This window comes from Sander lucioperca, chromosome 21, assembly GCF_008315115.2.
Source record: "Sander lucioperca isolate FBNREF2018 chromosome 21, SLUC_FBN_1.2, whole genome shotgun sequence".
Classification (NCBI taxonomy): Eukaryota; Metazoa; Chordata; class Actinopteri; order Perciformes; family Percidae; genus Sander; species Sander lucioperca.
Window position 1 is genome coordinate 26,034,720 of NC_050193.1, and position 14,817 is coordinate 26,049,536.

At 41.0% G+C, this 14,817-nt stretch overlaps 1 protein-coding gene across 1 annotated transcript; it reads right to left on the reverse strand.

The window, feature by feature from the left end:
- Nucleotides 1-802: 802 nt before the first annotated feature.
- On the reverse strand, nt 803-14,408 carry eftud2 (elongation factor Tu GTP binding domain containing 2). The gene is made up of 28 exons (XM_031318889.2): nt 14,226-14,408; nt 13,408-13,523; nt 13,142-13,304; nt 12,892-12,970; nt 12,011-12,086; nt 11,722-11,787; nt 11,588-11,623; nt 11,233-11,323; nt 11,058-11,140; nt 10,777-10,943; nt 10,525-10,649; nt 10,349-10,412; nt 10,161-10,251; nt 9,894-10,029; nt 9,489-9,616; nt 8,942-9,135; nt 8,743-8,854; nt 8,523-8,663; nt 8,294-8,395; nt 8,114-8,196; nt 7,722-7,808; nt 6,560-6,686; nt 5,368-5,455; nt 5,087-5,205; nt 4,687-4,781; nt 4,409-4,562; nt 1,486-1,593; nt 803-1,394 (listed from the first exon to the last, which is right to left on the reverse strand). The coding sequence occupies exons 2-28, from the start codon at nt 13,510-13,512 to the stop codon at nt 1,299-1,301; spliced, it is 2,916 nt and encodes a 971-aa protein (XP_031174749.2). The 5' UTR covers nt 13,513-13,523; nt 14,226-14,408; the 3' UTR covers nt 803-1,298.
- Nucleotides 14,409-14,817: the final 409 nt, after the last annotated feature.

Consider the following 14,817-nt stretch of genomic DNA (forward strand, 5'->3'; position numbering starts at 1 on the left):
GAAATGAATTAGTTAATTCTGTTATTTTACTGGCACCTCTTCAGCTACCAGTCCACACTCCTTACCTGGTCCATGCTGGACTTGAACCGGCTACCCTCCGGTTCCCTATGGACTGAGCCACTACCGCCCTAAAAGAAAGTCATTCTTTTTTCTATCCTTGAATCGTCAATGTTTAGGTTCAGTCTGTTATTTCAGGTTTGGTCAAATTTCATTTAGAGTGACATTATAACACTTTATCTTTAGCTATGCATTTTGACTTTTCTCCTCACTTGCTAACTAGTTTATGCAGCGAGCCCATGTCTTAATTGTAATTTATTAATTATGATAATAAATATACTTGTGATTATTTTTCCTCTGAAACACAGATATGTGGATATGGTCTTAGCTAAACTACTGCACAATATTTCAACGTAACCCCTAGCAACTGCGAGAAGTACCCCCTGGGTCTCTCTCAAAAGAGCAAACTTTTATTTCTCGGCTAACTCGGATGTCAATACTAAGTCTTGTTGCTTTAGTGACATCAGTGACATGCTGCATCATTCCCTTTTTCTTTTATTCGGCTAACCTTTGGTTGCTCTCTGCCAATTTCCAACAGCCTGTCCATCAGTCACCGCCCACACAGCGTCTCAAACAGACACACCAATCACTCAAACCATCGGCAAAGCTCCAACTTAGCACTATTCTCACTACACTAAAGCTTCCCAACTCCTTCTATATCTCAACTACACAAGCCCTTAGAGATAGCATCATTGTGAGGATGTTGTTTCTTGCATGGTCTTAAAGTACAGAACACTGAAACGTCTTTCTTTGACTTCTTTTATTCAGACATACGCCAGATCAATGACATCCCATTTTCTTTTTTAAAAAAGGCTTCCACGTCATCTTATTCTACAAAAACAATTTGTACATTTAAAAAATAAAAATACAACAAAAACGAGACAAACTTCTGCAATGTTTTGACAGCTGCTTTCCAAAATAGGAGAGCAACAACTCTTCTGTGACAGCAAAGGCTGTGGATTTTCCTGGTTTCCATCAATCCAAGGATTGATCCAGGTGACCTACTTTTGTTACAGATCTTTTTAAACTGTTGGTTGGGGAACCGTAGGAAATGGGAGAAAAGCTAATCAAATAAAATAAAGTCTTTGGAGATCAAGAATGACCACTGTGTAATCTGAAACTAGGAAAACCTTTTATGGATTTGGTAATTGTAGTTAATTATTGCCCAAATATCTATAAACAAAGTAGGATTTGCTGTTGATTCACTAGAGGTTTGGGTGTTGCAGTTAAGGCTTGCAGTCTCACAGGGGGTAGTTAAGTACCACGTCCTGTTTGGCCAGCTCCAACAACATAGGATCGTCGAAGAACTTGCTGATGCTCACATCCTCGCTCAGACCCTGCAGAACAACAAACATGGGAGATCAGTCATGCAGAAAAAGAACTTCCCCAACAACTGTGAAGTGATGAACAGGTAGACAAAAGGCCCACCTTGCGCCTTCGGGTCTTGATCATGAACTCTCTGGCCAGGTGGGGGGCAGGCTGAGGCTCCAGAGGCCTGATCACAATACTCTTATCTAAAGGGTCACCAGGGACGATCTGAAAGGAAATATGAAATCTAGTTAACCCAGAGAGAAGAAGCGAATGGTCAACAGAGGAAATCCAGCCAAGCCCACAGCAGTTGGGAGAAACAGTCCGACAACATGAAACACACATCAAATTTTAAGAACTTTAACAAACTGACTGGACACTTCTATAGTGGCTCCGACCTTTCACTACATAACTGATTCAGTTGCAAGTCTGTCTCATTGTTACTGAGTCAGGAGTGCGTCCATCAACGTGATGGAAAAGCAATGTGCAAGTGCTGTCATTCCTTCAGTTTGTGACCAACGCTGCATCAATGCAGTGTTAGCAAATTGAGTTAGAAGAAGTGTTCACAGGCTTTAAAAATTATTCACTAAAACCATTATCTAAAAAGGAGCTCATAGTATATCCTTCACAACGTGATCTCATGGTCATGAATACAGTATATGATACATTCACCGTAAATGCAAAGAAAAGGAAGAGAAGGAATGCTGAATCTGGAAAACATCGGGTGGACTGGACTAAATAAGACGTTCCCAGCCTCGGGGAAAGATTAAGCGGGAGGAAAAAGGAAAACAATCTTCAACAGAGTGGCTGAAGCCCAATCAACATATGGAAGAGAGCTGCTAACAACAGTAACTCAACACTGAGCTGCTTGCATGCCAATACTCGCAGTACATAATCAAACTAATGAGGGAGGCACACACCTCTTGAGTTCAATGAGCAAACAACACAGTTCAGGGACTCCCATGTTTTCCTTATTTTCTTAGGCAAATTTATTTAATATGTACCAACAGGAATAATGTCTGTTGAAGCCCAGAGCAGAGGAGAAGATTCAGAGTGTTGACTGTATCAGGTACAAACTCTGCAGCTGTCATTTCAAGAGGTGATTGGTATTGGACCACAGGGGTGTCTTGTGGGGGGAAAGGTATTTTCTGTTCACGACTGACTGAGGACTAGGTGACATTGAAATAAATCATCACGCTGGACCGCACGATGACAGGAAGTCAAAACAGAACGGGCTATTCCAGCTGACTTTAACAAAACATTTCAGGAATAATCCTGGGGGGGGGAATCTGATTTTGTAACTGCTTTACTTACTATTCAGTGCTTTGCTTCATATATAGTTTACTAAACAAATTGTGTGTTATGATTTGCACTAAAATTCCCATGATGCAACTATACTCAGCAAAAAAAGAAACACCCTGTCACTTTCAACTGCTTTTATATTTTAAGCTAACTTAACATATGCAAATATTTGCATGAACATTAAAACATTTAACAACTAAGACAAACTGAATAATTTTCACAGACATGTGACTAACAAAAATGGAATAATGTGTCCCTGAGCAAAGGGGGGAGGGGGGGTGTCAAAATCAAAAGTAGACCTCAGTATCTGGTGTGGCCACCAGCTGCATTAAGTACTGCAGTGCATCTCCTCCCCATGTACTGCACCAGACTGGCCAGTTGTTGCGGTTGTTTTTGCCATCCTCTACCTGTCCCGCAGGTGTGATATTCAGATGTACCGATCCTATGCAGGTGTTGTTATACGTGGTCTGCCACTGTAAGGACAATCAGCTGTGCTTCCTGTCTCCCTGTAGCTTTCACAGTAGGGACATAGCAATGTATTGCCCTGTCCACATCTGCTATCCTCATGCCTCCTTGCACCATGCCTAAGGCACACTCACGCAGATTAGCAGGGACCCTGGGCGTCTTTCTTTTGGTGTTTTTCAGAGTCAGTAGAAAGGTCTCTTTACTTTCCTAATTTTCTTTTAACTGTGACCTTAATTGCCTACCGCCCTTAAGCGGTTACTGTCTTTTCGACCGTTCAACAGGTGCATGTTCATTAATTGTTTATGGTTCGTTGAACAAGCGTGGAAAACATTGTTTAAACCCTTTACAATGAAGATCTCTAAAAGTTATTTTGATTTTTACAAAAGTATCTTTAAAATACAGTGTCCTGAAAAAGCGGCGTTTCTTTTTTGCTGAGTTTACAATTACAGACAATAAATCATACATTTCAATATACTGCTCAGCCCTACCAACATTACTGTAAAACGTGGTAATACATGCTTGAGCAATCTGTGGTTCTGCATAGTCAACAAATGTCAACAACATTTTCATTTATTCTTGATGTGCCCAAAGGATCTATAATACATCCTTTTCCCAGTGTTGGGACAAGCGTGCAAATAAATAATTCATCTCTAGTCTCTTGTCTAACACTTGCATTTTCACCTCAAGGGGATAAAACATTACACAAACCTTTTTTTTCTTCCAGATGAATGATTTTGCTGTAAAGTATTAATCCTCCCTAAGTGGAGTTCATTTTTCCCTGACACAGCTCTCCAGAGTGCAGACACAAACACTTGTCAGACATGGCAGGCAGAGACAGCTACATTATACTTAAAACTTAATGACTCAACACTCCACATCAAAGACAATTTAGCCAGAGTGGCAGACATGGGCACAAGGTTGGTCACTCTGCAGCACAAGCAGCCACAGGTTTGTGTATGAGAGAGTTGGTGTATGTAAAGTAAGCAAGTAAATGTGTGACTGTGTTTGTGCATGTGAGTTTGTGTACGTGTGACAGCGGGATACCAAATTTAAAAATCAGATTTGTCATCTGAATGGAGCAGTTTTAAATCTGAAAAATGTGTAATGTTGACAATGCTATTCATAAATGAACAATTCGGATTGGTTTGTTTAGGCATAAGCAGAAAAAAATCCTGTTACAATGTTCCCCATAGAAATGATGCAGGCGTGGGGCAGTGATGCAACATGTTTTACCTGTAGGTGCCCTGACAATAACATTTTTGGCAAATATGTTTACCTGCCAGTGGTGGAACACAGACAGAGCAAAGGCCTGTCCCTGTGTATGAGTGCGAAGATCTGTCTCAAAGCCAAAAGAGTCGATGGCCGGGATGAAAGCCTTAATGGTGTAGAGAGGAGACCCTGGAATAGGTGCATCCTGCGTGACATGACCCCTAGATGACAAACACAGGACCACTTTTTTTTTAAAAATGTGTTTCAATATCAGGAGATATTGTCAATGCATTACATTTCTGCCTGGGTTGACACTAGATGTTACGAGGAGTAGAGTATACCAACCTTCTACGAGCCAGCACTGTGTAGACGGCAGATACACAATCAGCTGGAGCCTGAACCTCCACAAAGTAATAAGGCTCCATCAACCTTGGAGTGGCCTGCGACACAAGGGAGACCATGCATTAGAGGAGGACAAAGCCCGGAGAAATTGTATGGCCAGCACATGTACAGCTGACCTATGGATTTATGATAAAAGCAGGGAACAAGCCAAAGCAGATGAGGAAAGACACCAAAATTGTGAAAGAGGAATGTTTTCGCACTACAATTAAAAAGAACGCACGTCAGCAAAATCCAAACCGTAATCACTGTAATGGAACATTAAAGAAAGTGAAGATGAAAATGAAGTCTGGAGGAGTGAATGGCAGGCGAGGGGAAGAATAGGCTTAGGGAGGGATGATCTCACCATGAGGAAAGCCGAGTACACCACTCTCCTGGCTGTAGGGATGACCTGGCCCCCTCCTCTGTGGAGAGGCTCCTGAGCAATGACTGCGTCAAGGATCTTAAACTTGACATTCCTGATGGCTGAGGGCAGCAGAAAGACTGAGTTATTGTAACATAACACTGATGAGGAAAAATACATTTGCCCTTTGCACAATGCTCACAACGCTAGACATTTCTGATGAAGAGACAAAGGTTTAAAGACAATGTGTTTCAGGGTTAAAAAGGAAAGCAGAGAGAACTTACGCTCATCACACAGTGGCCCCTCCCTGGTGCCCCACTGGAAGCCCTGAACTATGCTGTCTTTGACTGAGCCGAGCAGCGCCTTGTCCACCTGGACATCACAACAAGAGTTAGGTACAAAAACAGTTATTCTCTATAAAGCAAAACCTGACACGTAATCTTTATCCCAGTTAACAGATGTAAATATATTTATAGTGTAAATAAATAAATTGCAAATACATGCAGTTATTTTAAGCCCATGCTTTAAAAGTACTGACTCATCACTTAGGAATGGATTTTTTTTTCTCTTTTTTGGCATTTCATACTCAAATGTTGTATGATTGACGTGCACATGGTTTGACAGCGCAACAATGGCCTAGTCTGGTACTAATCAGCAACAATTTCAATTACTTGTTTAAGGTATTTATTAATCAAAACTGCCAGACATTTGCTGGATCCAGCATCTCATGTGTGAGGATTTGGTGCTTCTTCTGTTGTAAATTGAATATTTGGGGGGTTTGAACTGTTGGCCTAATAAAACAGGTAATTTGGTGATGTCACTTTGGACTTTGGGAAGTTGTAAATAAGTAAAAACCTTTCAAAAATGAAAAGAATTGCTAGTCACAGCTCTATGTGGCTCTAAACAGTTGGAGCAAGCACTATACAGCAGTTAATGTATATCGTTTACTTAACCAAATTAACCAATATTCAAAAAGGACACTTAAGGGTGATTTAAACTTCTGCGTAAAATCTACGCCATGGCTACGTACGTAGGTACATGCCTGACGTGCATCTCTCAAAAAATGTAACTACAGGTCGCGAGGACGCCTGGCTGTGGCTTGATGGCGTTGCTCATTTCCTGGTTCTCCTTCTTCATAAACAACTACAGATTTCCCACCATGGTCAGAAAGCACAGGGGAGACACTTTGTTTCTGCCTCTAGAGTCGGCACTCGCTCCGAAGCTAATCACCGTCACTCTCTCATTCGCTCTACCACACACTCCCCACGCACACATACACATACATGCCGGCCCTGCTTTTCTCTTACAGAGATCGAGGCACACACCAACGCACATGTATAAACTTCAGGCCACTTACGTAGGCTAAGGCAAAAGCTCTGCGTGGAGCCTCCGCAGGACCATAGATCAAGCTTTAGTCTCCAGATAAAGAGCCCTATTTCAGCTGTGATACACCTGCCTGGTTGGTACAAAACTTACCTCGGAGGGCAGTGTGTCGTCTACAAGGATGTTTGGTCCCGTGGTGTCTGGTCCGAAGGCCCAGATGGACCTGGCAGCCAGCAGATCCCAGTCGTACTTTGTCTGGAAAAACTCTCCCAGCTTCTTCCTGCAATGAGGAAACAGAACAGCCACTGGTTGAAAGGAGGTCTGCACATTGTGTCAGCAGGAACATTAAGGAGATTGGTTGATCGGGGGGCAGAGGGGTTAATGGAAGAGGAGGAGTAGAGCGAAGGTTCGGCTTGATGGTGTGTAAAGTATGTCACTTCTTTGGCATTGCTACTCCACACTGGCACCGCTAGGTCCAGATGGCCTAACAGATGAGCCACACACACGCTTACGCTTTTAGTGCATGATCCAATTACTGGGAGTGATCTGATCAATAATCTGATGAGGATTTTTAATGAGCAAACACTTTGTACAGAAGGCTGTCCTTTACCTTGCTTCAACATTCTAATAATCTATTTCACAATTTTCTAATAGATATATATCTGTAATGAACATTGTTCTTATTTTTTGCATTTCTTATACACAGTTTCTAAGGCACCATTCAATCTGACATGGTGAAGCAGAAATCCACTTTCTCACAACGACTGTCATGTTCTGCAGTTCAGACATTTTTCAAAACTTTCAAAAATGAAAAAGACAAACCAGACTGATTTAAAGTACTTAAAGTTCTCAAACAGCAACACAAGGTTGTCATTTCCATGTCCAACTTTAAAATGAAATTGCTGGTATGCACATCTTGCTCTATGCATGATGACTTGTAGAAAATTGGGCAACACAACTTTGGATTTAGAACTATTACCCACAAATCCAATAACTGCTCTTTTTAAATGACTATTTCAGCTCTGGGCATTTCTATATCACTCTACCTTGTTCAATAACAGCATTTAATTAAAGAATCAATCATTATTCTTACATGGTGGCTACTTTATCCCTGCTAACAGAGGGAATAATGAAAATGAATGATCATCAGAATGGCTCTGATATATGGAGAAATTAATAAGGCTGCTGCCATATCAGACTGAAATGGGGAAAATCTACAGATACGTCCAACATGACAGGCACATTATATAATTTTAATTAATTAAGAGATTACCTAATATGTGTGAGTGTGATGGTGACATCTTCTACGTCTTACCTGTTCCATGTGATCTGCACCACTTCGTTCTCTATGTCCTCAGCCAGCCCCTTCTCTAAGGGCTCAGCAATCATGGTGATCTTATTCCTGTCAATCACATCACACGGCTGTCAATCAGTCACTCTGGGTTGGGTAGACACTCGGCCAAAGGGAAGGGCTAACTCTGACAGTGACTTTAAACACTGCACAAATTGAACTCCCCAATAAGAAATACAACATCCAACAGTCTTCAGTCTTCAACAGTTCATGCAGAAAATTAGAAACTTCAAAAAATACATTAAGCTATGAGTTTTGAGGTATATTAATAATATAGCAAAGTAAGCTTTCTTGTAGTTGCATTCATGTCATTGTATGTGTGAATAAGATCTGAAATTATTAAGTTTGATACAGACTTTTTGTTAGGCGTTTCAGCGAAGCACTTGAGTGATGATGTTTCCACAACCGTTTCACAGAAAGTCACAACAGGGTCAGCAACCTGTGGACAAAGATGAGCATAATTACACAAAGAACCCAAAGGCCCCACTCCTGTGCAGTACTGTGTCAAGTTTTTTATAAGCAGTGAGAACAATTACTTTAATGTCGATCTCAGAGTACATCTTGCGCAGGTCGTGCATGACACAGTCCAGGTAGAGCTCTCCTGTCCCTAAGATAACATGCTCTCCAGACTCCTCCACCTGAAAGTCAAAGACACACACGTCTTAGTATAGTAAATTATAATTTACTATACTTCCTTCGGGGTCCATATTTGTATTTTGTTCTTCAGAAAACCATTTTAGGAGGCTATAAGATGGCTAGACTTACCTTTGTGGTGAGAGACGGATAGCTTTTGTTGACCTTCCTTAGTCCATCCAACATTTTCGGTAGCTCTGATGGGTTGACAGGCTCAACTGCAATCTTTATAACCGATGCTATGTTGAACTTCAGTGGCCTGAAAATCTGAGCCTGTCACAGAAAGTAAAAAATGTCAACCATGCCATTCTCACAAGGTATTTTTTGGTGGTGTTTCTCTCTTAAGTCTCACCTCTTCATTCCCTCTGGGCTCTGTGATTGTGGCGGTCTTGACGATTGGCTGGTCACAACCTTCGATGAGAACCCAGTTGCCTGCTGGCACTCGGTTCACTTCAATTTGGTATCTAAAAAGGTGGATGGCGCAGTTAAGATTTAATACAAACAATCATTGATTTCTGACTCTTTAAACAGGCCAAACCCCTGCAGCGTACCTGGCAACTGAAATCCAGAGACGGCCCAAAGTGCAGACCTGGGAGTCCTCCTCGTCTTCAAGGGTGTAGTTCTCTCCTAAAACCTTGACAGGCTGACCTGCCTGAATGGTGCCGCTCAGCACCCTGCCAAAGGCATGGAACTGAACCCCATCCTCTGTGCTGTACATCTTAGTGGTGTGGCACATCAAAGGACCCTGAGGGCGAGAGGCATGAGGTGAGCAGGAAAAAGGGAAATAATAAGAAAGAAAGGAAAGTTTTACCACTGGAACATTTCTTCCTAAAGAAATATAAGAGGGCTTAGGCAAAAGGCAGTAAGACTTTTAATGGAACTTGGAAAACTGTGATCAATGTCCAGCATTGTCCTAAATTGGCTTATTTAACAGCCTGTTCATTTCAAGCCAATTAAAACGGCCTGTTGGCTTAAGCTGTAAGAGCAGCTGGAATTACACCACTGGCTATGACTAGAAACAGACTGCAGCTATCTGGCATATCTGCTTCTCACCAGCCAATAAAAAGGAGACTCCTACTCTGCTTCCATTATACTCACATCAGGGTCGCACTCTACCATGGCCTCCCCAAGGTCTGAGTCCATACCTCCAGTGTACGTGTGCTCTATCTTGTTCCGAGCACCCTCCTGTGGTGAGGGGATGTGGTGTACACACATGTCCACAAAGCCTGTAGGGAAGAAATGTATGCTTGACTTTTTGATTTAACATGTTTACCAAAGCATGACCATTTATCTTCAGATAAAAAAATACAATTATGAGCAAACACATTAAGTAAAGCAGCAAGATAGATACAATGCCTCTGCAGTATTGTTATTACTTTATTCATACAGTTGTTACGAAAAACATAGTTGTCCATATACAATAACAAAATGCTAAAAAAAATAAAAAAAATAATACTAACACAAAAAAATGAAAAGGATAGATAAAAACAAATAAACCCATACCAGTAAACTCTCCAAAGAAGCGGTTACAGACCAGCCTCAGTAAGGGTCTGATGTTCAGCTTCAGTTCCTCTTTAGTCAGGTGGATCCCCAACTCATCCAGAACTCTGGGGAGAGATGTGTCACAATCCCCAACCACCTAGACACAAAGAGGATTTGGGTGAGGATTACACACTGAGGTCTGCAACTCAGCCAGAGCCCAATGGGGCGTGAAAGTATTGAGCTAGCCGTATTGCCTTGTTACACAAATGTATGATCGACGTGTCCAACCTGTGAGAGGATCTTGTAGAGGGGCTCCAGAACAAATTCCACAAAGCTGCGCTGAGAGTTACTGCTGGGAGCTTTCTTTGTGAACTTGCGACTGAACAGAAGAAAAGAAAAATGACCGATACCATAAGGACCTGTTATTAAAAGGAGGATGGCTTATCATTCAGTTCAAATCCAAATTAGTTACTCACGTTTTGGGGTTGAAATAAATGTCTCCCCAAAGCCTCTGGGCAAACTCATTATAGTTGATGTCACCTGCAAACACAAAGAGAGGAGTTAGGTAATATCTTCCTAACTTCATTAGGCATGAGATAAGAAAAGGATGTGGAGGTTCCAGTTTATGAGAGCATGTGCTGAAGAGTCATACCATGGGTGTCTGAGTAGATCTTTGCAAAGGACCCCAGAGTGAAACAGATACTGTACTGAGAGCTGGCAAAGCACACATTTCCAAGGAGAGGAGACACCACCAAGTTCTCGTCTGTTGAGTATGTGCTGAAAAGGAAGATAAATGACCAACCATGAAATGTCACTTTTTCCCCCACCAATATGTAGCACTACATCACATAAAGCCATATATGCTCTCCAGACACTGTGGACATTAAAGGGTTTCAAGTATTACCTGAGCAAACCATTGACCTCATCCACAATGTGACGAAGTTTATAATAAGCATCTGTGGGAGGCAATTTGAGCTCCACAATGAGCCGGTCCACCTTGTTGATGCAGATGGTGATGGCCATACGCTCCTGAACTGCATGTTTGATCAGGCGCTCAGTGTTCAGCATCACCTGGACAGAGATACACAAAAGTGTAAGTTATGTGGAAGGTTGAATAACATGACAAATGTGCAGAGCGAGTGCAGGATTGGGAGAAGATCAAAAAAGGAAAAATAAGTGACTCACTCCTTCTGCTGCGTCTATGAAGAGGACAACACCGTCTGAGATCCGGATGCTAGATGTGACCTCGTCAGAGAAGTTTACGTGGCCTTCGAGGGAGACACAAGGTTTAACATAACTTTCTGCTATGACACACCAAAACATACTTAAAGGAAACAAAACATCCAGCCGCACACAATACCTGGTGTATCCATGATGTTGAAAAGGTAGGATTTGCCCCTGGAGTCTGGTAGGACCATTGTGACAGGGGTGCTCTTGATACCAACTCCTCTCTTTGGAAAAAGAACAAGACAAATCAAATCAGGAAGGGTACCATAAGTCCATCGTTAAAGCTTATTTTCTTAAAATCATAATTTCTGGCAACAAGGTCCTGCAACGTAGCTGCTTTAGAAGACTAAGTCAAGTTGTTTGATTAAACTGCATTCTTTTGTCAATCATATTACAACATTTACAATTACTAGCCATTCTAATATGTGGTAATCAAATGTATTTCAAGAAGTGTTATCATTATGCCACAGTTCAAACAAACAACTCACCTCCTGTTCTGTAAAGAGGATGTCTGTGTAACGGAGCTGAAAAAGTCCAAAGTCATGTTAGTTTCTGCTGTCATATACATAATTTAAATGTAATAAACTGCAAAGATGCTTTTATTATTACAGTCGACACTCACATCCACATCATCTCTCTTCCTGATTTCTGGGTGTGTCTGCTCAATCAGGCAGTCCACAAAACAGGTCTGAACAGAAAAAACAAATTCATTAGATCCCCATGAGTCACAGATGAGTCTAAAGTGCAGCCACATTATTGGCATATGCTCCACAACAATCCTATCCTCCTACATTTTTTTTAATCTAAGGAACACATGTCCTCTCTGGCAAAATGCCACAGAAGAGGCCTTAGTAGAAACACACAGCTAAATGAAAAACTGAGCCAGAAGCAGCTGTAAGGCAGACTCTAACCTTGCCGTGGTGAAGGTGACCACACAGGGTGATGTTACGGATTAGCTCAGGACCGTCCATTAGATCTGCAAGGAATCTGCCAAGAGAGAGGAGGGAACAGCAAACATTTGTAAATGAAAGATATGTAATGGGAAATACACTAGATCGAGAAGAGTGCTGTTGCACCAGTTAGGATCTGGATGAACATTTGCATCTACAGCAGGGTTGCACGACATTGACAAAATGTGATATTGATTATGAATATTGCGATATAGATATTAATTTCAATATTTTAAAACATATGTAAAATTACAAAAGTTATGGGAAAACGCATCAAAATAGATTCATAACAAATAAAACAAGTTTTCTTACAACACAAGGTTTATTTCAACTGACAGTCATATTGGACTGGTCCAACATGAATAAATAAATAAGGACCATGTCTACAGAACAGGACATGTTTTACTGGTTGTACAGTGTAAAATATATAAATAAAGAGAACAGGGCAACTTTTCTTTCGCTTTTCTGATTGGCTCAGTTTAGTTGTCTCTATCCATTTCTTTACTTACACTGTCACTCTGTCTAAATATGCACACACGTGGTACGCTCCATAGGGTTTGTCACATATAGGAACCGTGCGCTGACGTGTACCAACATGAAACATGATCATTATAGTGTTTCAAGCGGGCTCTTAATCAAACACAACTGAGCCACACAGCCAACGGACGGGACGCAGCTCTCCACAATTTTAACAAAATATTGCATACTTATCGCGACACTTTCGATATAATATTGATATCGTAATAACAATATTGAGTCCATATATCATGCACCCCTAATCTACAGACTTTTCAGGCAAAGAAAAACAGGACATCCTGTGTATAATCATAAAGATGACTTACTCCATATCATAAACAGTGGCAGGTAACTCCTGCTCCATCAGGGTGAACTGCTTGTTCTTCACAGGCTTGATGATAGGCTCTGGAGTGGAGAGAAAACACTAGCGTTTGTGTGTTTATCTTAACAGCATATGAATTATTAGCATCTATCACATACCATTATAAATATGTGAAAGTATGTGGATTAAGTAACCAAATACTATGCACTTTATTGTAAATCTGTAAACAGAGTACACTGTTCTTTGTGTCTAACCTGTGAGAGGTTGTGTGTCTTCCTCTTGGACAATAGTTTCCACTTCGGGCCCATAAACCTCCTCTGCCGTAGGATAGTACTTCTTGTCCTCATGCAGGACCACCTCCATACCCGGAACATCCTCATCAGCATCAGCAGGCTCATCATCATCATCTTCATCACCCTGCACAAGGAGAGAGTTATTAACATGACACGTGAGCACATATTGTATAAACAAACTAAAGTACTACCTAGTCATAACTGTTAACACTGATTTTGAAGCATACCTCGTCAACATCTCTGTCCCCTGCATCCAGATCATCTTCATCGTCGTCAGAGTCAAGCTCTGGACCGATGTAGTTTCCAAACTCGTCATACAGATCAGCCTCCATCTTGTAGAGAACTGACAGAGGGGTCATGCGTTAATGAATATTAGTGCTTTTTGCTTATTGGTAAAGCCAATATATGAACGAGATCCAATGCAAAAAGACAATGCTACAACATTTTAGCTGAAACATAAATGGGGATTACATAGGCATACTATCTTTATCTAATGTGGAGAAAGCATACAACTGGATACAACTAGAATTGTTTTAACATGTAATTAGTTTGAATTAGTTATGTGTAACGTTAAGTGTGTGAGTGTCATGTACACCAGTAACGTTAATAGTCATTTTCATGTCTCCTTTGTAATGACAATTTGCCTTGCAATGTGCATTAGGCTTTGCTTATATTTCCAAAAAGCCGGTGATAACTACCACTAGCTAGCTAACTAGCTTACCTAATAGTACCTTAAATTACCAGTAAAGTCAATGCTAACTTTGCATGTAACGTTAGCATTTACGCATCACCAAAAATTAATATATTCATCAAGCTTTCTGTCAGCAAAATCTCAGACAAAAATTTAGCTCCAGGCAGAAGTTTTCGATAAACTGCCTTTTTTCTTGTGTTGGCAATGTTATTAGCGAGCCAAAAACTAGCATCCTAGCCAGCTAACAGTAAAGAAATGAATGACTTGGAGGCGACGTTTCAGTTACGTTGTTTAGCTAGCTAACGTTATCTCACAGCACTAAACTATAACTCGCATGCTGCAAAACCAACTTACCTGTATTCTGTTATAATGCGGTCAGGAAAGAATATTGTCAAACGAGATACAAGTTGGGTATATGTATTCAGAAGATGGATAATTTCCCAAATAGCGCCATGCGCATGAGATATTACTTCCGTCTCTCTTCTTCTATTGAATGAGGTCGGTGAGCGTTCATCGTTGTACTCACTATCGCCCCCATCGGTAGATTTTGTACGTGCTCACCGATAGGTTAAAGGGGTGATAGAATGATTATATAGGGTATTTTACACTGTTCCTTAAGGTCTCCTAATAGGGTATGTAACATTGGTTGGGCTGAAAATTGCCCGAATGCTATTTTATTAGGCCCTTAACTACCCTGTGAATATGGCTCTATTTAGAACAAGAGCTTTTCTTCCAAATATGGTATGCTCATGAATATTTAGATGAGCTGCGCGCTGATTGGTTTGAGCAAACCCATAGAAACACATTGGAGAAGAGACAGCAGGTCTCATATTTCAGACACTGCAAAGTTATACATTGTTTGTCGGGCTACTTCGTTATTAAATTCACTTCTGAGACTTTTTTAAGCGAGAAATCAACTATATAAAGCTCAAATATGGGCCGTTAT